This window comes from Cydia splendana, chromosome 21 (assembly GCF_910591565.1).
Source record: "Cydia splendana chromosome 21, ilCydSple1.2, whole genome shotgun sequence".
NCBI classification, from domain to species: domain Eukaryota; kingdom Metazoa; phylum Arthropoda; class Insecta; order Lepidoptera; family Tortricidae; genus Cydia; species Cydia splendana.
Genome location: NC_085980.1, coordinates 2,949,954 through 2,970,828, shown reverse-complemented (window position 1 = coordinate 2,970,828; position 20,875 = coordinate 2,949,954). Strand labels below are relative to the sequence as shown.

The following is a 20,875-nucleotide window of genomic DNA, read 5'->3' as shown; positions in this document are numbered from 1 at the left end:
AAACGCGCATTTTTGAGTTTTTATACGTTTTCCGAGCAAAACTCGGTCTCCTAGATTTTGAACTACTTTAAAAGAGTTCATGAAATAAAACACAATATAATTTCACAATTTCCATTTATTTTATAACCTACATTTCTCATAACCTACCAAACTACTCAAATTCCTTACAAATACCATCCATAGCTTCCAAAACATCACATATACTCCCAGCATACATTCTAATATCATCATGCTTTTTAATTTTCAAACTAGCCGAATACAATCTCTTGTACATATCAGTCATTTTTTCATAATCTTTGTTAGACTTTGACCTACAATATTGTATGATGCTTTTAAGTATGTAGTGTAGTCTATTTTCGAAAAGTGAGAGTAAGCTATGTTCGTTCTTCATGGTTTTCTCGTCGTGGTCCTCTGATTTGGGGGTGTCCCTGAGGTCCTCAGGGTCTCGGTGTTTGAGGAGTTGCATGATGGAGTGGCTCTGGCGGAGGAGCTCGATGGCCGTTTGGAGGGACTTCAGTTTGAGGTTGGGAGATACTGAAATAATTAAAAATATGTTTTTATCTCTCCTGTTCGGAAAGTTCACCTTTCATAGGCTGATAACCGGGTGGAAAATTGCATTTCCCACCCTAGGGTGGAAAGTATTTTTTTTTTTAATTTTTACTTCGAGCAACGGCTAACAGCCATATGAGTGCCATATTATTCAGTCAAAAGCTCTCATATTAGCTTCCGCATTACTGAAATTGGCGCCGTTTACATTTTCATCGGAAAAAAATCTAAAACCATAGACAATCCGATCTTAAATTGGGATGTGTCTGAAACGGCCTTAATGTATACGCGCCTTAAAAAAAGTTAAACTGAATGAATGTAATGTAATGATAATATTTTAATAAACATTCATTGTCATTTATATTAATTTATTAACAATTACTTATGTTTATTTTATACATTTAAATATTAAATACAATAATAAATATTTTGACAGTAGCAACATTTTTATTTTCATAAAATAGAAAAAAAACTAATTAGGAAAAGGCGGGAATAGGTATTCACTAAATAAACTCTTGAGACATTACTTGCTCTGGTTCAAAATGGATTTTTCAAGCGATTCGATTGACTTAAACATAGAATTACCTCCTGAATCTGTTAAAGAAGAAGCAAAACGAACTATCTCTCTTCGTTCGAGCGCCAAAATATCTCGGGTGAAATGGTTCACTTTCCACCCTTGGTTAACAATCTACTATTTTATAGCTTCTAGTGTCATTTCCGCTTGATCTATTTAGTAATCAAAAGTAAACAGAACATAAATTAATAATTTATTTCTGTATTACAAAAAAAAAACAGGATCATTTCTATCATTAGGTAAGTAATTAACTAATGTAAGTTAGTACCAGCAAAGATACATTGAATTACCTAGTAAGATGCGTAAAATCTAAGACGATTTCGTGCTTCGAATTTGACAGGAAAACGAGATGGCGCTGTACAGCTCCATACATTTTGCGGTAACTCTGATTGTCAAAAGTTGACAATTGACAATTCAGTGACCGCAAAACATATGGCGCAGTACTGCGCCATATCTTTGGTAGCAGTGAATATGCTTCTAGTTGTTTTGGGCAATTCAGCCTCTCCTTAGCTTTCTCTCTACAAGATAGTTTGAATTCACTTTGCGCTTGCTTTAGATGTAGTGCATAATTATTTTCCAACTTATTTTCTCGGAAACGTTCGTATTTGTCATGCTACTTCAGTCAACGTCGTACTTTTTGTACCGAGACTGACTGAAATAGCAAGACACGTTCGTACGTTTCCGTGAAAACACGATGGAAAATAATTATACACTACATCTGTACAATAAGCTTACCTGCGGCACTACATTCGCATAAAGCTACATGTTCCAACCGAGCCGTTAGAAACATGCTGGCGTCTTCTAAAGCCGCGAACATGTGTATACATGACATGTAGTTAGTGCGAGCAGAGTTATACCTACAAGGATCCACTGTTTTGTCAGCTTAAGGAACCAACCTATCCTAACTCACCATTAGAAACAATAAGTAAAGTGTATTAGTCCTTACTAAGTAAACAGTTCTCGAAGATATTACCACACTTTTCTCTGGAATTACACAGTAATCATCACTTAAAATGTTATTGTATACTTAAAGAAACTCGCGAAGTATTGAAATCAACCAAATAACCACTGAACAATATCATTTCTTATAGGATTTTCATCAATAATCGCAGTAACGAACGGATCTCCTCAAAATCTCTGACATTACGATGTCTAGATTGTCTATGAATCGTATTGTTGGAATGACACTTTGAAGTCACGTTTGTTTACATGACAAGACACGTAAGGATAAATACACTTTAGAAGTGTGGTGTGTCTACTTCAAAGTGGTGTTGCTCCAGATTTAGACGAGATAAATTTGCGATGTGACCTATCTCTTCCCAAGGGCTACTTTTAGCTAAGTTACTATAAGCTTACCTGCAGCGCTACATTCGCATAAAGCCACATGTTCCAACCGAGCCGTTAGGAACATGCTGGCGTCTTCTAAAGCCGCGAACATGTGTGTACACGACATGTAGTTAGTGCGAGCAGAGTTGAGGAGGGCGCGCCGCTTTGGGCCTTCTTCGGAAGTTATTCTGAAAAAAAAAAATATACCTAAGTATGTATTTTGCTACTCGGTTAAGGGGCCCACAGATTACCAGTTCGCCGGACGATATCAGCCTGTCGGTCATTCGCCACTGATGTCGTCCGGCGAACTGGAGATGCAGACACCCCTTTTAAACTCGATCGCATTTGTAAAATAGCCTATTGCGTTTGTTCTGTCCTTGTTGTTTGTTGTGTTGTTATTCTGTCGCCGTTCACAGGTAGGGGAGGAGAAAACTACAGCTACTACATGACGCGTGCGGCATCTATCGGTCGAACAACTTGGGGACTAGCCAAGATGACAGTCGTTTGCGTTGCGACAACGAAACGCTATCTATCTCACTCTATCGCACATTACTTACTTACTTACTCCGTTGGCTCAGCGACCCAAAATGAGACTTGGCTATCGCACATTAGTGCACATTAGTCCATATTAATGGAAGAGTGATAGAGAGACACTCATCTTGGTTAGGCTCCCTAGCGTTGTTCTGTCGTATAAGATCTCGGATGTAGAACGGAGCACATAATTACCTGTACTGTGAATGGTACAGCGAGCCCAGACGATGATGTATCATGGCGGCTCGGAACTGGTACAGGTATTGCCTCGGCCCTGGAGTTAGTTGGCAGTATTTGAGCGCGTGGTTGAACGCCTCTGCAACTTCTGACACCTCCTGAAAATAAGTTTAATGAGGATAAACGCGCAAAGGTCAACGAAGATGGTTTACGTTCTAGCTTTCGTATGTCCGAGTTTAAAGTTTTAACTTATGTCTCATCGTCACACATACGTTAGGCGTGCTACCAGTACGACTCTGATCTGCTAGCACGAGTTGCGCTCTCGCGCGCGACTCCATACATCTAGCGCGAAGAAACGCACTTGAAGTCTGGACTTAAATATGGAAATAGGTGAGCGCTCATATTATTATATAGATTTGAACCTTAAAACCACCACAATACAGCCGCTTTTTAAACGACATTGTTGCTTTGGCACGCGCTCATTACGGGAGCTGACCGCTCACACAAAAGAAACAATGGCTTTTGTTTAACAGATTACTCACATTAGGCCTGCTTCCAGGCGGCGTAGCACGGTCGCGTTTTTATCCCTTGTCACCATGCCTGTCACGTTCTAATAAGTATGTAAGTGCGAAAGGGACGCGCATAGTGATAGACGATAAAAATGGAACCGTGCTGCGCCCACAGGGCAGTCCTGCATGAGCATAGCTCTGGTGTACAGATGGCAGGAGAGCTCCCATTGTACCAACTCTCTCACTCCGCCGGTGTCGCCTCGCCCGACTAATTTCAGAGCAGTGAGGTATAGTAGTATATATCCTTTATCACACTAGTGGTATACTCACATTAGGCCTGCTTCCAGGGCAGTCCTGCATGAGCACAGCTCTGGTGTACAGATGGCAGGACAGCTCCCATTGTACCAACTCTCTCACTCCGCCGGTGTCGCCTCGCCCGACTAATTTCAGAGCAGTGAGGTATAGTAGTATATATCCTTTATCACACTAGTGGTATACTCACATTAGGCCTGCTTCCAGGGCAGTCCTGCATGAGCACAGCTCTGGTGTACAGATGGCAGGACAGCTCCCATTGTACCAACTCTCTCACTCCGCCGGTGTCGCCTCGCCCGACTAATTTCAGAGCAGTGAGGTATAGTAGTATATATCCTTTATCACACTAGTGGTATACTCACATTAGGCCTGCTTCCAGGGCAGTCCTGCATGAGCACAGCTCTGGTGTACAGATGGCAGGACAGCTCCCATTGTACCAACTCTCTCACTCCGCCGGTGTCGCCTCGCCCGACTAATTTCAGAGCAGTGAGGTATAGTAGTATATATCCTTTATCACACTAGTGGTATACTCACATTAGGCCTGCTTCCAGGGCAGTCCTGCATGAGCACAGCTCTGGTGTACAGATGGCAGGACAGCTCCCATTGTACCAACTCTCTCACTCCGCCGGTGTCGCCTCGCCCGACTAATTTCAGAGCAGTGAGGTATAGTAGTATATATCCTTTATCACACTAGTGGTATACTCACATTAGGCCTGCTTCCAGGGCAGTCCTGCATGAGCACAGCTCTGGTGTACAGATGGCAGGACAGCTCCCATTGTACCAACTCTCTCACTCCGCCGGTGTCGCCTCGCCCGACTAACTTCAAAGCGGTGAGGTATAGTTCTTCGGCGTTGTTGTATAGTTTACGTTTCTTTTCACTGCGAAATAAAAATAAATAGTTACAATCATTTAAAAAATTGTGCCTAAGAAGGAAGTGCATATATCAATTAATGAGCAAGAATTATTATACTCTATTATACGATTTGAGACAGGACATTTAATTTACAATACAGTGAAATATCCCATTTAAAATTGAAGTTAAAATACAAATGAGTACGTTAGCAGACGCCTGATCCAAACATTCTAGCGATCCGACAGTCTGCCTGTCTGTTACTTCTTCACGCTTATGCTGCTGAACAGATTAGTAGTTTTTATCACGGAAATCACGGGGTGAAAAGGTGGGATTCCAATTCTAAATTGAGATATGGAAGTACTAAATTAAAGTCAAAAGATAGGTGCGACTACGAGCGAAGCGAGGAGCGTGTTAGGTTAACCCCGACAAAACTATCAAAAACGAATGATGATAAAATCGTAAGAAATAAGTCAATACTCACTCAAAGCTGCCCTGATCGCAATGTGCCTTGAACCTCAAGTATCGTCCCTTATTACAATACAACAAAGCCAAGTTCGGTACATCATTAACTTCCTCGAAGATGGCAGACGCCTCGTCTAAACATTCTAGCGAGCGTTTGGACAAAGTGTTGAATTGTTTGAGGAGGAGCTGGGCTTTCGGGTCCTGTGGGTCCTCTTCGTTGTATTTGGCGTAGATTTCTGGAAATAAATTTGAGATTAATAGATGTATTGGGGTAGGTAATGTCGTAAATTATGTCACAACATTTTTAAAAATGTCCTAAATTAAGCCTTTATATAGGACAGAGGGAATTTATTTTCCACTATCATTTTGAACTTTATTGAAAATTTGCCCGTTAAGGGGCTCACAGATTACCAGTTCGTCGGACGATATCAGCCTGGCAGTTGTTCGGAACTGTCACCTTTTGGTTTAACTGACAGGCTGGTATCGTCCGGCGAACTGGTAATCTGTAGGCCCTTTAGATAAATAGGGAACTGGGACTGGCCAAGTTTGATTTAAACGGACGAGCAACGCGAGGTCGTTTAGCAACACGAGGCTGGTAATTCCAAAATGCGAGGTAATTAACAAAAAGTAACTTACGCTGAGCATCATTCATGTATCTAACGGCTAACTCGTTGGTGACAGAAGCTAATCGCCGTTGTAGCTCGGCTCGTTTGTCGCTTGTCGCTGCCAGGGCGAGGCGATAGTATGAGCAACACGCCAACATCGAAGACAGCTCGCTGTTTGGTAGTGATATGTCTAAAAACGGGAAAAATAAAAACTATTTATAAAATAAAACTATGGAAACGGATTATCGCGTATAATGAATTTATAATACATTCCATTATAATATCGCGTATAATGGATTTATATTTCGTTCCGACGTTTGCAACCCTTTACAGCGTTCGTGGTCTGTGGTGAAGACTGAGGAAAAAATATATTTTTGCAAAACTACCCACATACACAAATAATGAATCAAAAACTACAAATTTTAAGGCTAGTTATACATGCAAAATGGGTTCATAGGTATGGCTAGTTATTACAGTCTATAAAATGTAACGGTGCGTGTAACGAAGCGTTACACTATCGACCTTCATACTATTTCTGGCACCATACAAATTCTAAATTCCCTTTTGAAATTCAAATCCTATTCCAAATTCCATTCAATGATTTTTATTTTCAGTTCGATCACATACTCTGATCGATAAACATAATTTAATCTAACAGACTGTACTTCCCAAGTTCCTAAACACGACCGTTTAAGTGTGATTTTTATTAGTTAAACGTAAACGTAATAATAAATAATTCATAAGTGCGTGCAGTTCAGTATAGTGCTCGTTTTGTGGCCCTGCACACCTTCCTGATATATATCTACATCATCACCAAGGCACATATTGTAAGTTATTTGATTTCTAACCTTCTGAATTACGAAAGTGTTTTTATACATACCTATCTGTTAACACGTAACCTGTATTGTTACAGGTGCCTTTTTATTTAAATAATAAATACCCCTCATCGCTCTGGATCCTGCCTTTTCATTCCCATCATCCCCGTGAGGCTCCTCTACCTGCCCCCTCACATAAAACAATACAGTCACTCGATGAAGCCGTCTAGACAGGGCAATCGTGCGGACTGCGAAAGGCGAGGGGCCCACCGCGGACCCGAGCTGCATACATCGCCATTGTTAGTAGCTCGGTACTACTAGAGGGCTAGCGTGTTTTATAGTAAGTCAAGTGTAAGTCTTAGGCAGTTGTGTAACTTGTGTAAAAGTCTGTGACAACACTGACGACCCTACTGTGTTCTTGAGCGGTGTCGGCATTTACGCAAACATCAAAGGCGTCGGTCCACTGTTACTTTTTACACTGTGGTTATACATTACAACTCTTTTTAACGTACACTATACTATTTATAACATTTCGAAGTACCTTCATCAACTTACCCAAATCAAATTCATTCGTCAAAACACCCTCCACCTCTTCCACCAGATCATTCTCAATCTCCAGCTTAATCTTACTATCAATATCATGATCCGTCTCAAACTGTTTCTTAAACTGCTCCAATCTATGCCAATTCTTACTTAACTGGAAGAAATTATCGCCAACCCTCCCTATAAGGCAACTAGAATCAACCACCTTACTTTTAATAATCATATTGGATAATAACTTTTGACATTTGCTAGCTAAATCTATGTATTTCAACGAAAAACCATATTGTTCATGAGCGTAGCTGTATTCAGCCAAAGTAGCATATGCGAGACAGATTTTCTCGTATAGTAACGTTTTTAAATGTAATTTCCAAGCGAAATTGTCATCTCTGTTAGTTTCGCTGTAAGATGGTAGTTTTTTCTGCTCTTTTCTCACTAAGATTGCATTTTTATCTATATTACTATTTGCTTCTATTAAATATTCGCTTTTAGAGTTTTTCTTTTCTCGTTTTCTTCTGCGACTTCGTGAGTTGTGTTCTTTGTCGGTTTTGTTGATTTGTTTGATCGGTTCGTAGTTCATGGATATCGGTTCGTAGGGGTTCGCCATTTTTGGATGTTGTTCCTCTATTAGTATTTGTTCTTTCAATCTTTCTCGTTCTTCCTCCTGTGGGGAGTAATAGTGCTTTAATAATGACAAACGAGAATAGAATAATTAATTATTTATTAATCATCTTTGTTCTACACATTAGAAATGAGTATTTAAACTACATAATGAATGCCATATATATAGCATTTTATTTGAAAAGCTAAAGTCAAAACCCTGTATATGAAATTATGAATGGAACACTTAAATCCTCTCGAAATCGACTACCAATTGGCTTCGTGACCTTTACGTTTGTTGTCCTATGACAAGGTTATACGAGTCCATGTCCATAGTACAAGTAGCTACATCTATTCCGTACCACTGAAAACCTCGAAATCGGCTACCATGACAAAATTCCCAAAAAAGGTGCCTGGACGCCATCTTATCTTCTAAGATAGACATCATTTATTGGTAATAAGGTACTACAGTCACCATTTTTAATAGTTATTTATGTACAACAAGAGATCAAAGTTTGATATTTCTTCGAGTGCTTATTTTATAATAATATAATAAGCGAAAGATTCTATAATGAATCTAATTTAGAATCTTGAGCGTAGTAAGGGACTCAAAAGCGCACGAGATGTAAATAACTTTGATCTCGTGTAGTACACAAAATTTTTCACCTGAGCAGTGAGAACATACCTATTAGACAACTTGAAAAATGTAATCCTTCTTCATCACTTAATACCTGCACTCAAGTTTTCTTAATATATACAAACAATTAAGTTTAATTACCGCAATCGAACACAAAAACAAAACGTAATAATAGATTTCAGTAAAATAATATATATGGAAATAACGAACATCAATTGACACTTCAATCGATAACTTTTTTTTTGTAAAAATAACTTTGTAAGTTACGATCCGAATTGCGGATACGTACTATTTGTCAACTATGGTAGAAATTCTTAAAAGTAAAATAATTAATTTTGCGTGATAATCTGTGTATTTTTTGAGTTATTTTTTTTAATTTTACAATAAAATACCTAAAATATAGTATTTTATCAGTTTTTATCAAATCTTAAACTTTATTTTTATTAATTAATTATTAAGAATTCATACTCGTACGTGGTTTGGAACGATGCGGTGTGAAGTTTTCGGGGGTCTATTATAAACCCTCAATATACCGTTGAATGTCGTTTTAACTTTTTTTGTCTGTTTCTTTTTGCTAACAGTGTGAAAGGGACAGAGATAATAGAACCCAAGTATTTCGAACTTGTATTAGACCCCGCATGTTGAAATGACATTTGACTATAAAGGTCACTTGAATGTCATTTTGTCTCAATCAGTGAGCAAAATCGCATTTTGCTCACTGTTTTTAAGAAGCAAAGTACCCTTGTTCGAGCTGCTGAGGTGAAACTTATTTCTACACAGCTTACGGTCAGTGAGCGTGACCGCAGCGGCAGCGGCAGGAGGCTCTACTGCGAGATTTATTTCTTTTTACTCTAGGTATTTCATAGGTGCTATGTAAACCTCGAAATCGACTACAATGGCGATTTCCATAAATAATCTTTTATCTTACCTTGCACTTGTCTATGGTAACATTGTGTAGCGCTAGTAACCCTTTCAGTGCGTGTCTCAGAGCATGACCGCAGCGGTCTGGAGGCTCTAAGCCAAGGCCTTTGGCTTCACTACCTTTACGCTTATTATCCTGTAATAACACGTTAAAGAAAATTATAGCCACAATATGTAACAAAATAAGTAAAGCCCCTCTTAGTACACACAAGACACTGTTTACAAAAACGCATAAACTACTTGACAATCACAAAAATGTATGCTTCATTTTCATAAAAATTCTACTAATCAATATTATTATGTGTACTTCTATGTTAATTAATATTATTTCATTCAGCCATTTTTCCGCCGAGAGAAACATCCCATATACAATTAAATGGGATATTTCTTACTCTGCCACACAAAATTGGCTGAACGAAATTCTAAAAAAATTGCCATCATAGTTTGTAACCTGGAAAAGGATATAGGATACTGTTTTATCCCAAAATTCATTCCCTATGGGGGTGCAAAGGAACTTGCAATTTAGTACCTACAATGATACTATAGGTTCCGTCACACAGGCGCGTTTTCCGGGCGGGGCGTGAGCTTTTTATAAGTAAAAGCGGCGCGCTCCGCTCACGCCCCGCCCGGTAAACGCGCCTGTGTGACGAAGCCTTAAGGGGAAGGGAGTTTATCGACTTTTAAGCAGGCGAAGTCGCGGGCAGAAGCTTACGAAACTGGCCTATTAGAAAAAATTGTCAACTCACCTCCTCTTTCTTCATCTTATCGCCAATATCTCTCAACGCCAACCCCCTCATCTGCAACGCCAACGATGTCTCTTCCTTCTCCCCATCACCATCCCCACACTCACTTTTACCATCACTGACTTTACCATCACTGACTTTACCATCACTAACTTTACCATCACTGACTTTATCATCACCTTCATTTTTATCACCACTGTCACCGTTGGCGCCACTGTTGTCTTCGATATCGTCGTTGAATGTTTCTGTTTCATCTTTTACGCTCTCTGTGTCTCGCTCTGATGTGACTTCGGTTGGTTCGAAATCGGGGTCTTCACTCTCTGAATCAGAGCTTTCATCTAAAACAAATAGTTATTGATCCTTAAAGTGCGCAAGTTTTTCATAGACTTTACTTTTGTCTAAAACTACATTACAATTAATTCATACGTATGTAAGTAATTGCAAATACAAATTTAATATACAGAATTTTTTTACTTGGGAAAAAAATATGTATAAATTATTTCATTGACCAATTTAAATTACAAAGATATAACGTTAAATTTAACAAAAAAAAAATGAATTTCGTTAGTATTTTATACGTAGATTTTCTACCTTAACACAAATAGTTTGATACTTCTAATGCAATTATTATCACATGATAGAAATCAAATAAATAAAAACCATTTGTCAAACACAAACTACATATACAATAGCTACAAACTACTAGTGTTAACCTATAGTCTGTATAAACTGAAATAAATGTCATATACTAAGAAAAAGTGACCAAGGCCTCCAGTGCCCCAGGCTGGAATCGAACCAGCGTCCTCTGCTATCGCGGCAGGTGCCTGAACCACTCGGCCACCGGGCCACAGCGACATTAGTCAAATTTTCCAAGTATATGCACTTCCTACTGAAGGCTTGTGGCGCCCCCTGGCCATCTCTAAGGTAGAACAGTATGGTTCGAACCTTCTATCTGGATCATTCTCATGATGATACCGAGCTAGCGAGAGAGATGGCGCTGCCAATCAATACTATGAAGTATTTGAACAAATTAAATTATTTTTCAGAAAATATTTTAATTTGTTTTTATCAAGTAGAAACACTACTATATAAATTATAAACTGAAATAAATGTCATATACTAAGAAAAAGTGACCAAGGCCTCCAGTGCCCCAGGCTGGAATCGAACCAGCGTCCTCTGCTATCGCGGCAGGTGCCTGAACCACTCGGCCACCGGGCCACAGCGACATTAGTCAAATTTTCCAAGTATATGCACTTCCTACTGAAGGCTTGTGGCGCCCCCTGGCCATCTCTAAGGTAGAACAGTATGGTTCGAACCTTCTATCTGGATCATTCTCATGATGATACCGAGCTAGCGAGAGAGATGGCGCTGCCAATCAATACTATGAAGTATTTGAACAAATTAAATTATTTTTCAGAAAATATTTTAATTTGTTTTTATCAAGTAGAAACACTACTATATAAATTATAAACTGAAATAAATAATATTTTCTGAAAAATAATTTAATTTGTTCAAATACTTCATAGTATAGTCTGTATCTTTAGGTATTTAAATAAAAGTAAACACAATCTACCCTCAACTGGCTTCTTAAGCCAGTTGAGGGTAGATGAAAACATTACACGATCAAATAATGTAGGTTAAAGTCAGGTCGTTCAGTGACTGATCCAGGCGGTTTTGTAATTGGTCGGTTAACTAATAAATGTTATAACTACCCGAAAATGTACAAATTTATTTTCTCAAAAATGGACGGCAAAGTCGACTTTGCCGTTTAAAAAATAGGTTGCGAAGCGCGTAGTTTATGGTCAGTCAAAAATTAAAAAGTTAAAAACATTGCAGTCTCGATTTTGGGACTGCAATGTTGCATACAAATTCCATTATTTGTCGAGTTCCAAACTTTTTAAAAGTTGAAATAGGCCATATCAAACGAAGGCACAGGCCCATTAAACAGCCAAACAGATGATTAGTACCGCGACTATTTAGCTGTCTCAAATAGGTTGGCGTATTTTCGGCAGAAAAATACACCTCTATTTTTTTATTAAAAAAATAAAAAGGCGGCAAAGCTAATTTTTTCAATTGTTTCTACTTTTTTCTGTGAAAATATATACTTAAGAAAGTTGCTTTTGTAAAATATTTCTATGATATTTATATTTCTTGCACCATTTTTGAGAAAAGCACTATATATGACTCGACTGGAAGGCTACTTGCTGGCTTCGGATTCAATTAAACGGACTCCCAAGGTCGTCCGTTTAAAACGAATCCTCAGCCTGCAAGTAGCTACTTCCGAGCCTCGACAATAATGTACTATTGTTCACTTTTATTTAAATACCTAAAGATACAGACTATAGGTGTTGCAGTAAAACTAACCTTTAAAATCCGGACAAGCCGGATTGGTCGTCGCCGGCACATACAAATCCGCCAACATATAATGCGAAGACGCCACTATCTGCGGATACCTCTCCACCTTCAACAGGTTTATCGCCTGCTCCAACAGCTGCCTAACATGTCTCGACCTGTTCGTCAACCTCATATTCCTCGCCACCCTGTATAGAAGCATGGCTACAGGAGTTGTGAACGGATTGTCCAAACTATCCGGGCACAGCGAAGTCAAATCATATAGTTTAACAACATCATCATGAGGACCTTTGAACAGCCAATACGTATGTCCAGCTTTCGTCGCATTGTATTTCAAAAATGAAAGTATATTCTGAGCGACATTTCTTACGACTTTCGGGGAGAATTTCGAGTTCTCCATATTAGGTAAATCCTCCGTTTTCATCGGCTCATATTTCTGAACGATTCCATCTAAGTGGTAACACATTAGGACTTCAGGAACGTTACACATGAGATTATCAAGCCAGTAGTCTATTCCGGTTAGGACATTGATAGGTTCCCTGGCGTCTCTGAGTCGGAGAGAGACGCACGGTCTGTCTTTGTCTCCGAAGATGGGCAGGTCGCTGCCGATGAGCATTTGGATGTCCTCGAAGGTCCACAGGACGTTCCTGTTGTAGAGGTGCTCGTTGGGGGGCTCGGATCTTTCTGATTCGGGTAAATATGGCCCTTGAAGAAAGGAAAATATGTATTAGTTATTTTGGAAATTTTCAGTTAAGTTTAGCTTAGCATGGTATTCCATCTGTCCAATATGTTTGTCCAATGTCAATGCGTCCCACTCTCTCATTAAGCAAAATGCGCGACAAAATACACATTGGACAAAGCAATTGGATAGATGGAATACCACCCTTAAGCTGTTTAGAGGCTGTCTATATTCAATAATCAAACAGTTACAAATTAATGTAGGTATCTCAAAATTTTCTTCAAACAGTATCTGTTTATTTTTTGATTTATTTTATAAAAGTCATTGTTCTTAATTATTACTTAAGTAAAGTGCACTATTTTTTAATTATTATTCACCGATTTTCTGATATACGCCCCGAGCGTCGACTAGGACGGTTATCACACTGAATGCGATTCGCACGTCACTCCGATGTGCTAGCGGGATGTCGCTATAATTAAATACGGGCATAGCTTTGTCTCGCTCAAACATCGCATCGCATCGAATCGCATCCAGTGTAATAACCGCTCCCGTTAGAAACTATATTATAATGAGTGCAAAATGCCCGAATCTTCGAAAAGGCATTGAATATTGGCAGCATTTTTGTTATATATGTTTAGTTTAACTTACCAGGAGTAGGCCCCGGCGTAGGCCCCTTGGCCTCGGGCACACACACACTGTGTGACAGGAACTTATGTGTGAGCTGCAACGCGGTGTGTGTCGGTGGAGGCGTCAAGCTCATCCGCTCCTAAAAGTGCAAAGATTATATTTTAATTAACTAATTACATACGAATGCGTGGGATATAAGACACACTCCTCCATCCTTAAAAAGGTTTTTTTTTTGTTTTTTACTTCAATATAATTCAAAACTGGCAAGATAAAAAAAACTGTAAAATATGTAGGAAGGAAACGGTAAAGATTATTGAGCCTTGCACAGACTCCACGCTCTTCTTCTTCTTCTTGTACTAGCTAGTTTGTTACTGCACGACACCTTGCACTTTGTGACTATGCGCTGAAACTTGGCACAGTTGATTCTTAGCTGGTCATGAGCAGATACAGACCGGGAGACCTCGAGAGCCACGATTTTTTTAGGAACCAAAACAATGCACTTTCTAACAAAAAAAAAGCATAAAGTAGAAAAGACTAAAAAACGTATTTTTGATTTTTTCATAATTACCAATTTTTTTTTAAGTGTAGCAGGAATCTGAAAACAAAAAATACAGTCGTAAAGCTACACTTATTACGTTTAAGAAAATATATAGTTTATTATACAAAACTCTTGATAAATGGGAGATAAAAAATAATATTAAGCGTGGGCCAGAGTGATCTCAATACAAAATATTATGAATGTGGGAAAGTTACTTATAATTTGTTCTACAATCGTTTATTTTTTAGTTTTTCGTAAATAACTCGTAAACGGTAGCCCACAGCAAAAAAATATCTTTTACGTAAATAATCTGTTTCAGATTTCTTATAAAATAAGTGCTCCTTTTTTTCGCTAAGGTCAATATTAAAAAAAATATTGAAGGGAGAAAATAAATACTAAGGTCCTCTTTTTTAGTCATTCGTAAATAACTCGTAAAGGATGTCCAATAGCAAAAAATATTTTAACACAAGAATAATTAGCATAAAATTTCCTACAAAAAAGGTTATTCAAACTTTTTCGCTAGGATCAATATTTAAAAAGGGGACCTTAGAATTTATTTTCTCTCTTTAATATCGTTTTTAATATTGATCCTAGCGAAAAAGTTCGAATGACCTTTTTTGTAGGAAATTTTATGTAAATTATTCATGTACTAAAAATTTTTTTGCTATTGGCCTTCGTTTACGAGTTATTTACGAATGACTAAAAAAGGGGACCTAAGTATTTATTTTCTCCCTTCAATATTTTTTTTAATATTGATGGTACCGAAAAACAGTAGTACTTATTTTATAAGAAATCTGAAACAGATTATTTACGTAAAAGATATTTTTTTGCTGTGGGCTACCGTTTACGAGTTATTTACGAAAAACAAGAAAAATAAACGATTGTAGAACAAATTATAAGTAACTTTCCCACATTCATAATATTTTGTATTGAGATCACTCTGACCCACGCTTAATATTATTTTTTATCTCCCATTTATCAACAGTTTTGTATATTAAACTATATATTTTCTTAAACGTAATAAGTGTAGCTTTACGACTGTATTTTTTGTTTTCAGATTCCTGCTACACTTTAAAAAAAAATTGGTAATTATGAAAAAATCAAAAATACGTTTTTTAGTCTTTTCTACTTTATGCTTTTTTTTTTGTTAGAAAGTGCATTGTTTTTGTTCCAAAACTAGATTCCTCATCCTTAATTTATCCGAAAATGATATATTACATTCCCTAATAGGTATAGTTTTAGAGAAATGTTGCTCCAAGTGAAGCGCGGCAGCGTCGAACTTTCCCCCTCCCCCCTCACTAAATGAGAGGTGGCTCTCGACGGCTCCCGGTCTGTATCTGCTCAAGACCAGCTAAGAATCAACTGTGCCAAGTTTCAGCGCATAGTCTCAAAGTGCAAGGTCCCCATACAACGATGTGCAGTAACAAAGCAGCTATACGCTCCAATCTTAATGTATCGCAAACAGGTCGCTAAATGGCTATAAAAATATATCTACTTACCCAAAGATACCCCACACAATAGGGTGTGAGAGAAATTTTTAAGGTCAGCCGCGAACGCAGGATATGGCGTAACTATAGGAAAACTATTAAATTAAAAAAGTATATAACCCCCACCCTTTATGCCAACAAAATACATTTTATGCCAAAAATGCTTTACATCATTTTGGAAAAGAGCTGATACTCTTTTTCATTAACACATAGCTAGGAACCACCGCAAGAAACAATTGGATAGCATAATACCTTTCTATATTTTCACTCACCTTTTCCGACATGGTCTTCAAGATGTTCTCATAGAAGAAGTCCTTCAGCCAGCCCCACTCCGACTTCATCAAGTAGTCGTACACGTCGAAGTCGTCCAGGAGAAGCGTGTTCTCCACTCGGTGCACCATCATCATCATCATCATCAGCCTACTCTCGTCCACTGCTGGACATAGGCCTCTCCTATTCCACGCCATTGAGCACGATTTGCGGCAACTCTGATCCAGCTCTTGCCAGCCGCTTTGCGAAGATCATCGCTCCATCTAGTCTGAGGGCGTCCTACGCTACGTTTGCCGATGCGCGGTCTCCACTCGAGAACTCGTCTACCCCAACGGTTATCGGTTCTACGGCTAATATGACCGGCCCCCTGCCACTTCAGCTTGCTAATCCGGTGGGCTATATCGACGACTTTAGTTCTCTGACGGATGACTTCATTTTGAATACGATCCCTCAGAGAGACTCCGAGCATAGCCCTTTCCATAGCTCGCTGAGCGACTTTGAATTTATGGTTTGGTTTTGTTACCCACCTTTTCCGACATGGTCTTCAAGATGTTCTCATAGAAGAAGTCCTTGAGCCAGCCCCACTCCGACTTCATCAAGTAGTCGCACACGTCAAAGTCGTCCAGAAGAAGCGTGTTCTCCACCCGGTGTACGATCATGCTTACCTAGAATAATACAGATAGTTTTCACTCACCTTTTCCGACATGGTCTTCAAGATGTTCTCATAGAAGAAGTCCTTCAGCCAGCCCCACTCCGACTTCATCAAGTAGTCGTACACGTCGAAGTCGTCCAGGAGAAGCGTGTTCTCCACTCTGTGCACCATCATGCTTACCTAGAACAATAATGATTGAATGAATTAATATAATAATTATTTATTCACTTGCATACATATACAGCGCATGCACTTATATACTGTCAGGTGACAAGCAAAACTGACTAATTACTACCACAAGTTAATAGCCACAGTGAACCATATTAATACCTAAATAAGGTTGATTTTTGTTTAATATTTTATTAGTAATTAGTGAGATTTGCTTGTCACCTGACGATACTATATTCTGCCATTTGGCATGTGATACTTGGAAATGGTATACATGTTGTTAAGCCCCAAGGGCTTGTGCACAAATTACGCGAGGTTCGATAGGGGGAGGGGGGTCACGAAAAAATCACGATAAATCACGTTAGGGGAGGGGGGGTATAAGGAAACCTCACGTGTATTTTTCTACAGTGAACGAAACTAAGAAAAAAAACCTACCACATGAGTAGATACTTTTTCTCGTTTCGTTAAACATAAATCTTCACTCTGCACTTCAAAATAGCGAGTCTATTTAACGAAAATAGAAACATAAACAAGATTTTCTATATACAATACTATTTATCTTAAAATTTGGTCGAATGAAAAAATAAATAAAAAATACACGTGAGGTTGTGTGGGGGGAGGGGGGTAGCCAAAAACCTCACCAAATATCACCAAGGGGGAGGGGGGTTCAAAAAGTAGCCGAAAACACCTCGCGTGATTTGTGCACAACCCCCAAGACACAGGCTAATAGTACTGGGCTTACCAGACACCTCCTGTACATGTACTGTTCCCAATTATTAATAATAAATTATTCTTATTCTTATATGCAGAACAAAAGGCCCTATGTATTTTTACACACGTGCGAGTCGGACAAGGGTTCCGTACCCAAACAGTAAAAACGGGACCCTATTACTAAGACTCCGCTGTCTGTCTGTCTGTCACCAGGCTGTATCGTGATTTTTTGATAATTTTTTGAGTCTGACTCGCACTTGGCAATTTTTTTAGGGTTCCGTACCCAAAGGGTAAAACGGGACCCTATTACTAAGACTCCGCTGTCCGTCCGTCCGTCTGTCACCAGGCTGTATCTCACGAACCGTGATAGCTAGACAGTTGAAATTTTCACAGATGATGTATTTCTGTTGCCGCTATAACAACAAATACTAAAAACAGAATAAAATAAAGATTTAAGTGGGGCTCCCATACAACAAACGTGATTTTTGACCGAAGTTAAGCAACGTCGGGCGGGGTCAGTACTTGGATGGGTGACCGTTTTTTTTTGCCCTTTTTTGCATTATGGTACGGAACCCTTCGTGCGCGAGTCCGACTCGCACTTGCCCGGTTTTTTAAGCTTATCGCGAGGTCTACAACTCATAAAGCCACTAGTTACTAGTAATATTGAGGTTTATTATCAACTTACAGTCCCGTTGGGCTGGTAGGGTAATTTGAGCAGTTTCTTGATACACTCCGCACCGGAGATCACGTCCACAGCGCCGACGCAGTCGGGAAACATGTGCGCCATGCGAAAACTGCGAAATGAGACTTTGTTACTATGTGCGTATCGCATACAATTGAATGTCTCGTGTGCGGAGAACATGGCGGGAATAGTCATCCGAAAACTGCCAAATTAGGCTTTGTTACTACGCGTGTATGGCATAAAATTGAATGGTGGTAAAATTTAAAAGCGATCGGAAACCTGCGGAATTACATATCACATGTTCCTTGTTTAGGGTTCCCTACTCGAAGGGTAAAAACGGGACCCTATTACTAAGACTCCACTGGACATTGAGTCTGTCTGTCTTTCTGTCACCAGGCTGTATGTCATGAACCGTGATAGCTAGACAATCAAAACATTATTTCAGATCTGGCATATTTCAGAATCTGATTGTCGTGGCCCACAAATGGGACACTGGACAGTGACCTAATAAGGCCAGTGCCTTATTGAGGACCAGTATCCAGGGCCGTCTTAAACTATGCCGGGGCCCTGGGGCACATAACAATTTGGGGCCCTTTTTTAAAGTAAAGAAAGTGAATTAAACTAACATATTTCTACTATTATCTTCTATTTATTATGGGTAATCAAATATACTGTTACTATCTGTCCTTCGAGGCCCCCTGAGGGCGGGGGCCCTGGGCACGGGCCCCGTGTGCCCTTATGGTAAAGACGGTACTGCCAGTATACTCACTGTATTTCAGTTTAACACCTAAGATATTTATTTTCAGTTAACTTAATTTTAATTTTAAGTTTGACTAACATGGATAAATATGGTCAAAATTAGTCTAAATAAATGTATTTAAGTAATTTGTTTTTATAAAAAGGTTTATACAGTCGTGTGCAATATAATAGCAGTTAATAAATTATAAGAATGAAAATTACAACTTTAGATCAATTATATTGGATCTATCTTTATAATTCTTCTCCATTACTTGACATTATTTTAAATTAACTGTAACCTTTACTTAAATAATATTGAAATGCAGAAGAATTATAAAAAAGATCCAGTATAATTGATCTAAAGTTATAGTTTTCCCCTAATTTTCATTTTCTTATTGACTGCTTTTATATTGCACACAACTGTACCTATAATATAATGTTATAAAATTTAAATAATATAAACATCAACTCACCTAGACAGGGGAGTACTCCCCGTCAATATCTGTTTCAGCCCGTAGGAGTCTATAGCGGCCCCCCAGTTGGAGGGTGGCAGGTTCAAGTCCGTGTTGCACTGCAGTCGGGCGTAGCTCACTGGGCTCGGGAAAGCTGTGTATTTGACAACCGCTGTTGATTTGATGCCCGGTGAAGGGCTGCGGTCCTGTCATAACATAAATGAAACTTAAATTCAAAGTAATGCTCTATCCCCTTGAGTTCCATGGATGTGATATCGGATCAGCAATGACAGACAAAATTCAATTCTAAAATTAAAAACTCAGGATTGTATTTTCGCTGGCAAATTTAGATCCTGGGGCTCAAGGGATTAATGTTAAGAAAACTACCACCATAAGAGCATTTAAATAGTCACTGTAAGAATCTAAAATTGTGCCTTATACATGAACTGTGAAGTTGTTTGGGCTGCAGATTCAATAGACAGTGAAACACACATACAATCATTCAGGTTTCGAAGTTGTGAAGTAAATTTTTCAACCATTTTTCAACAATACATAAAAGCATTCATGGAATATTCTAGGTTGATTTTTAAAACAAATGTTCGGTGTCTTTGGCCATAGTTAAAGCGCAAACTTAAATGAATACTGAGATCTGATCGTATTTTTGGAAAGAATAATGGACACTAGCAGTACAAAATAATGTATTTAAGCAATTTAATTGACCAGTATTTACCTTAGTGCGTTTATATTCATATTCATTATCCTCTTGCATTTTCAGCTAGTAATTCTACTAGCCGATACACAAATAGAATATCACACGATCTATTCAACTTTAGTGAAAGAAGAACAAATGATATTTAGTGGAATTTATGTGGGTTTTAAGGAATTTCACGCAAAATGTTTTTCTCGTTTTACGATGCAGTTTGTCAAATATATTATCCTCACTCAGTTTAGACTTGAAGCCTCAGTTTGTCTCATACGCAAAGTATTGATTAGAAAAGGATGGCATGATTAATTATACACTGAAAATGACGGAAACCCGTGAGCTTGTGACTTTTGACTTCACAGCTGATATGACATGTCTATTTGTTTACAAAGCATGCTAATCATAAATATGCAAAAATAATCCTTAGGAACGTAAATGTTTATAGAAAAATAATAATATTATGTCTGTATAACTTCGAAAGCATGTGTTTTTTATTTCATTTCAAATATTAATAAGCAAATATAAGCGAGTATATAATAACAAAAATATAATTTCTTGTACAGATAAAACAAAACCAACTTTTGGAATAAAAAAAAAACTAGCATGCTAAGTTTTAAGCCCCTGCTACACGGCAGCCGACAAGCCCCCAAACCGACTGGCCTAGG

The 20,875-nt window shown here is 38.5% G+C and overlaps 1 protein-coding gene across 1 annotated transcript; it reads right to left on the bottom strand.

Annotated features, from left to right (window-relative positions):
* Positions 1-97: 97 nt before the first annotated feature.
* Positions 98-20,423, bottom strand: LOC134801176 (erythroid differentiation-related factor 1). The gene is made up of 15 exons (XM_063773722.1): positions 20,238-20,423; positions 19,529-19,713; positions 18,321-18,429; positions 16,799-16,936; positions 13,831-13,948; positions 12,516-13,208; positions 10,155-10,489; positions 9,416-9,544; positions 7,266-7,914; positions 5,927-6,085; positions 5,310-5,526; positions 4,682-4,853; positions 3,173-3,312; positions 2,477-2,634; positions 98-534 (listed from the first exon to the last, which is right to left on the bottom strand). The coding sequence occupies exons 1-15, from the start codon at positions 20,274-20,276 to the stop codon at positions 152-154; spliced, it is 3,624 nt and encodes a 1,207-aa protein (XP_063629792.1). The 5' UTR covers positions 20,277-20,423; the 3' UTR covers positions 98-151.
* Between the last annotated feature and the right edge of the window lie 452 nt (positions 20,424-20,875).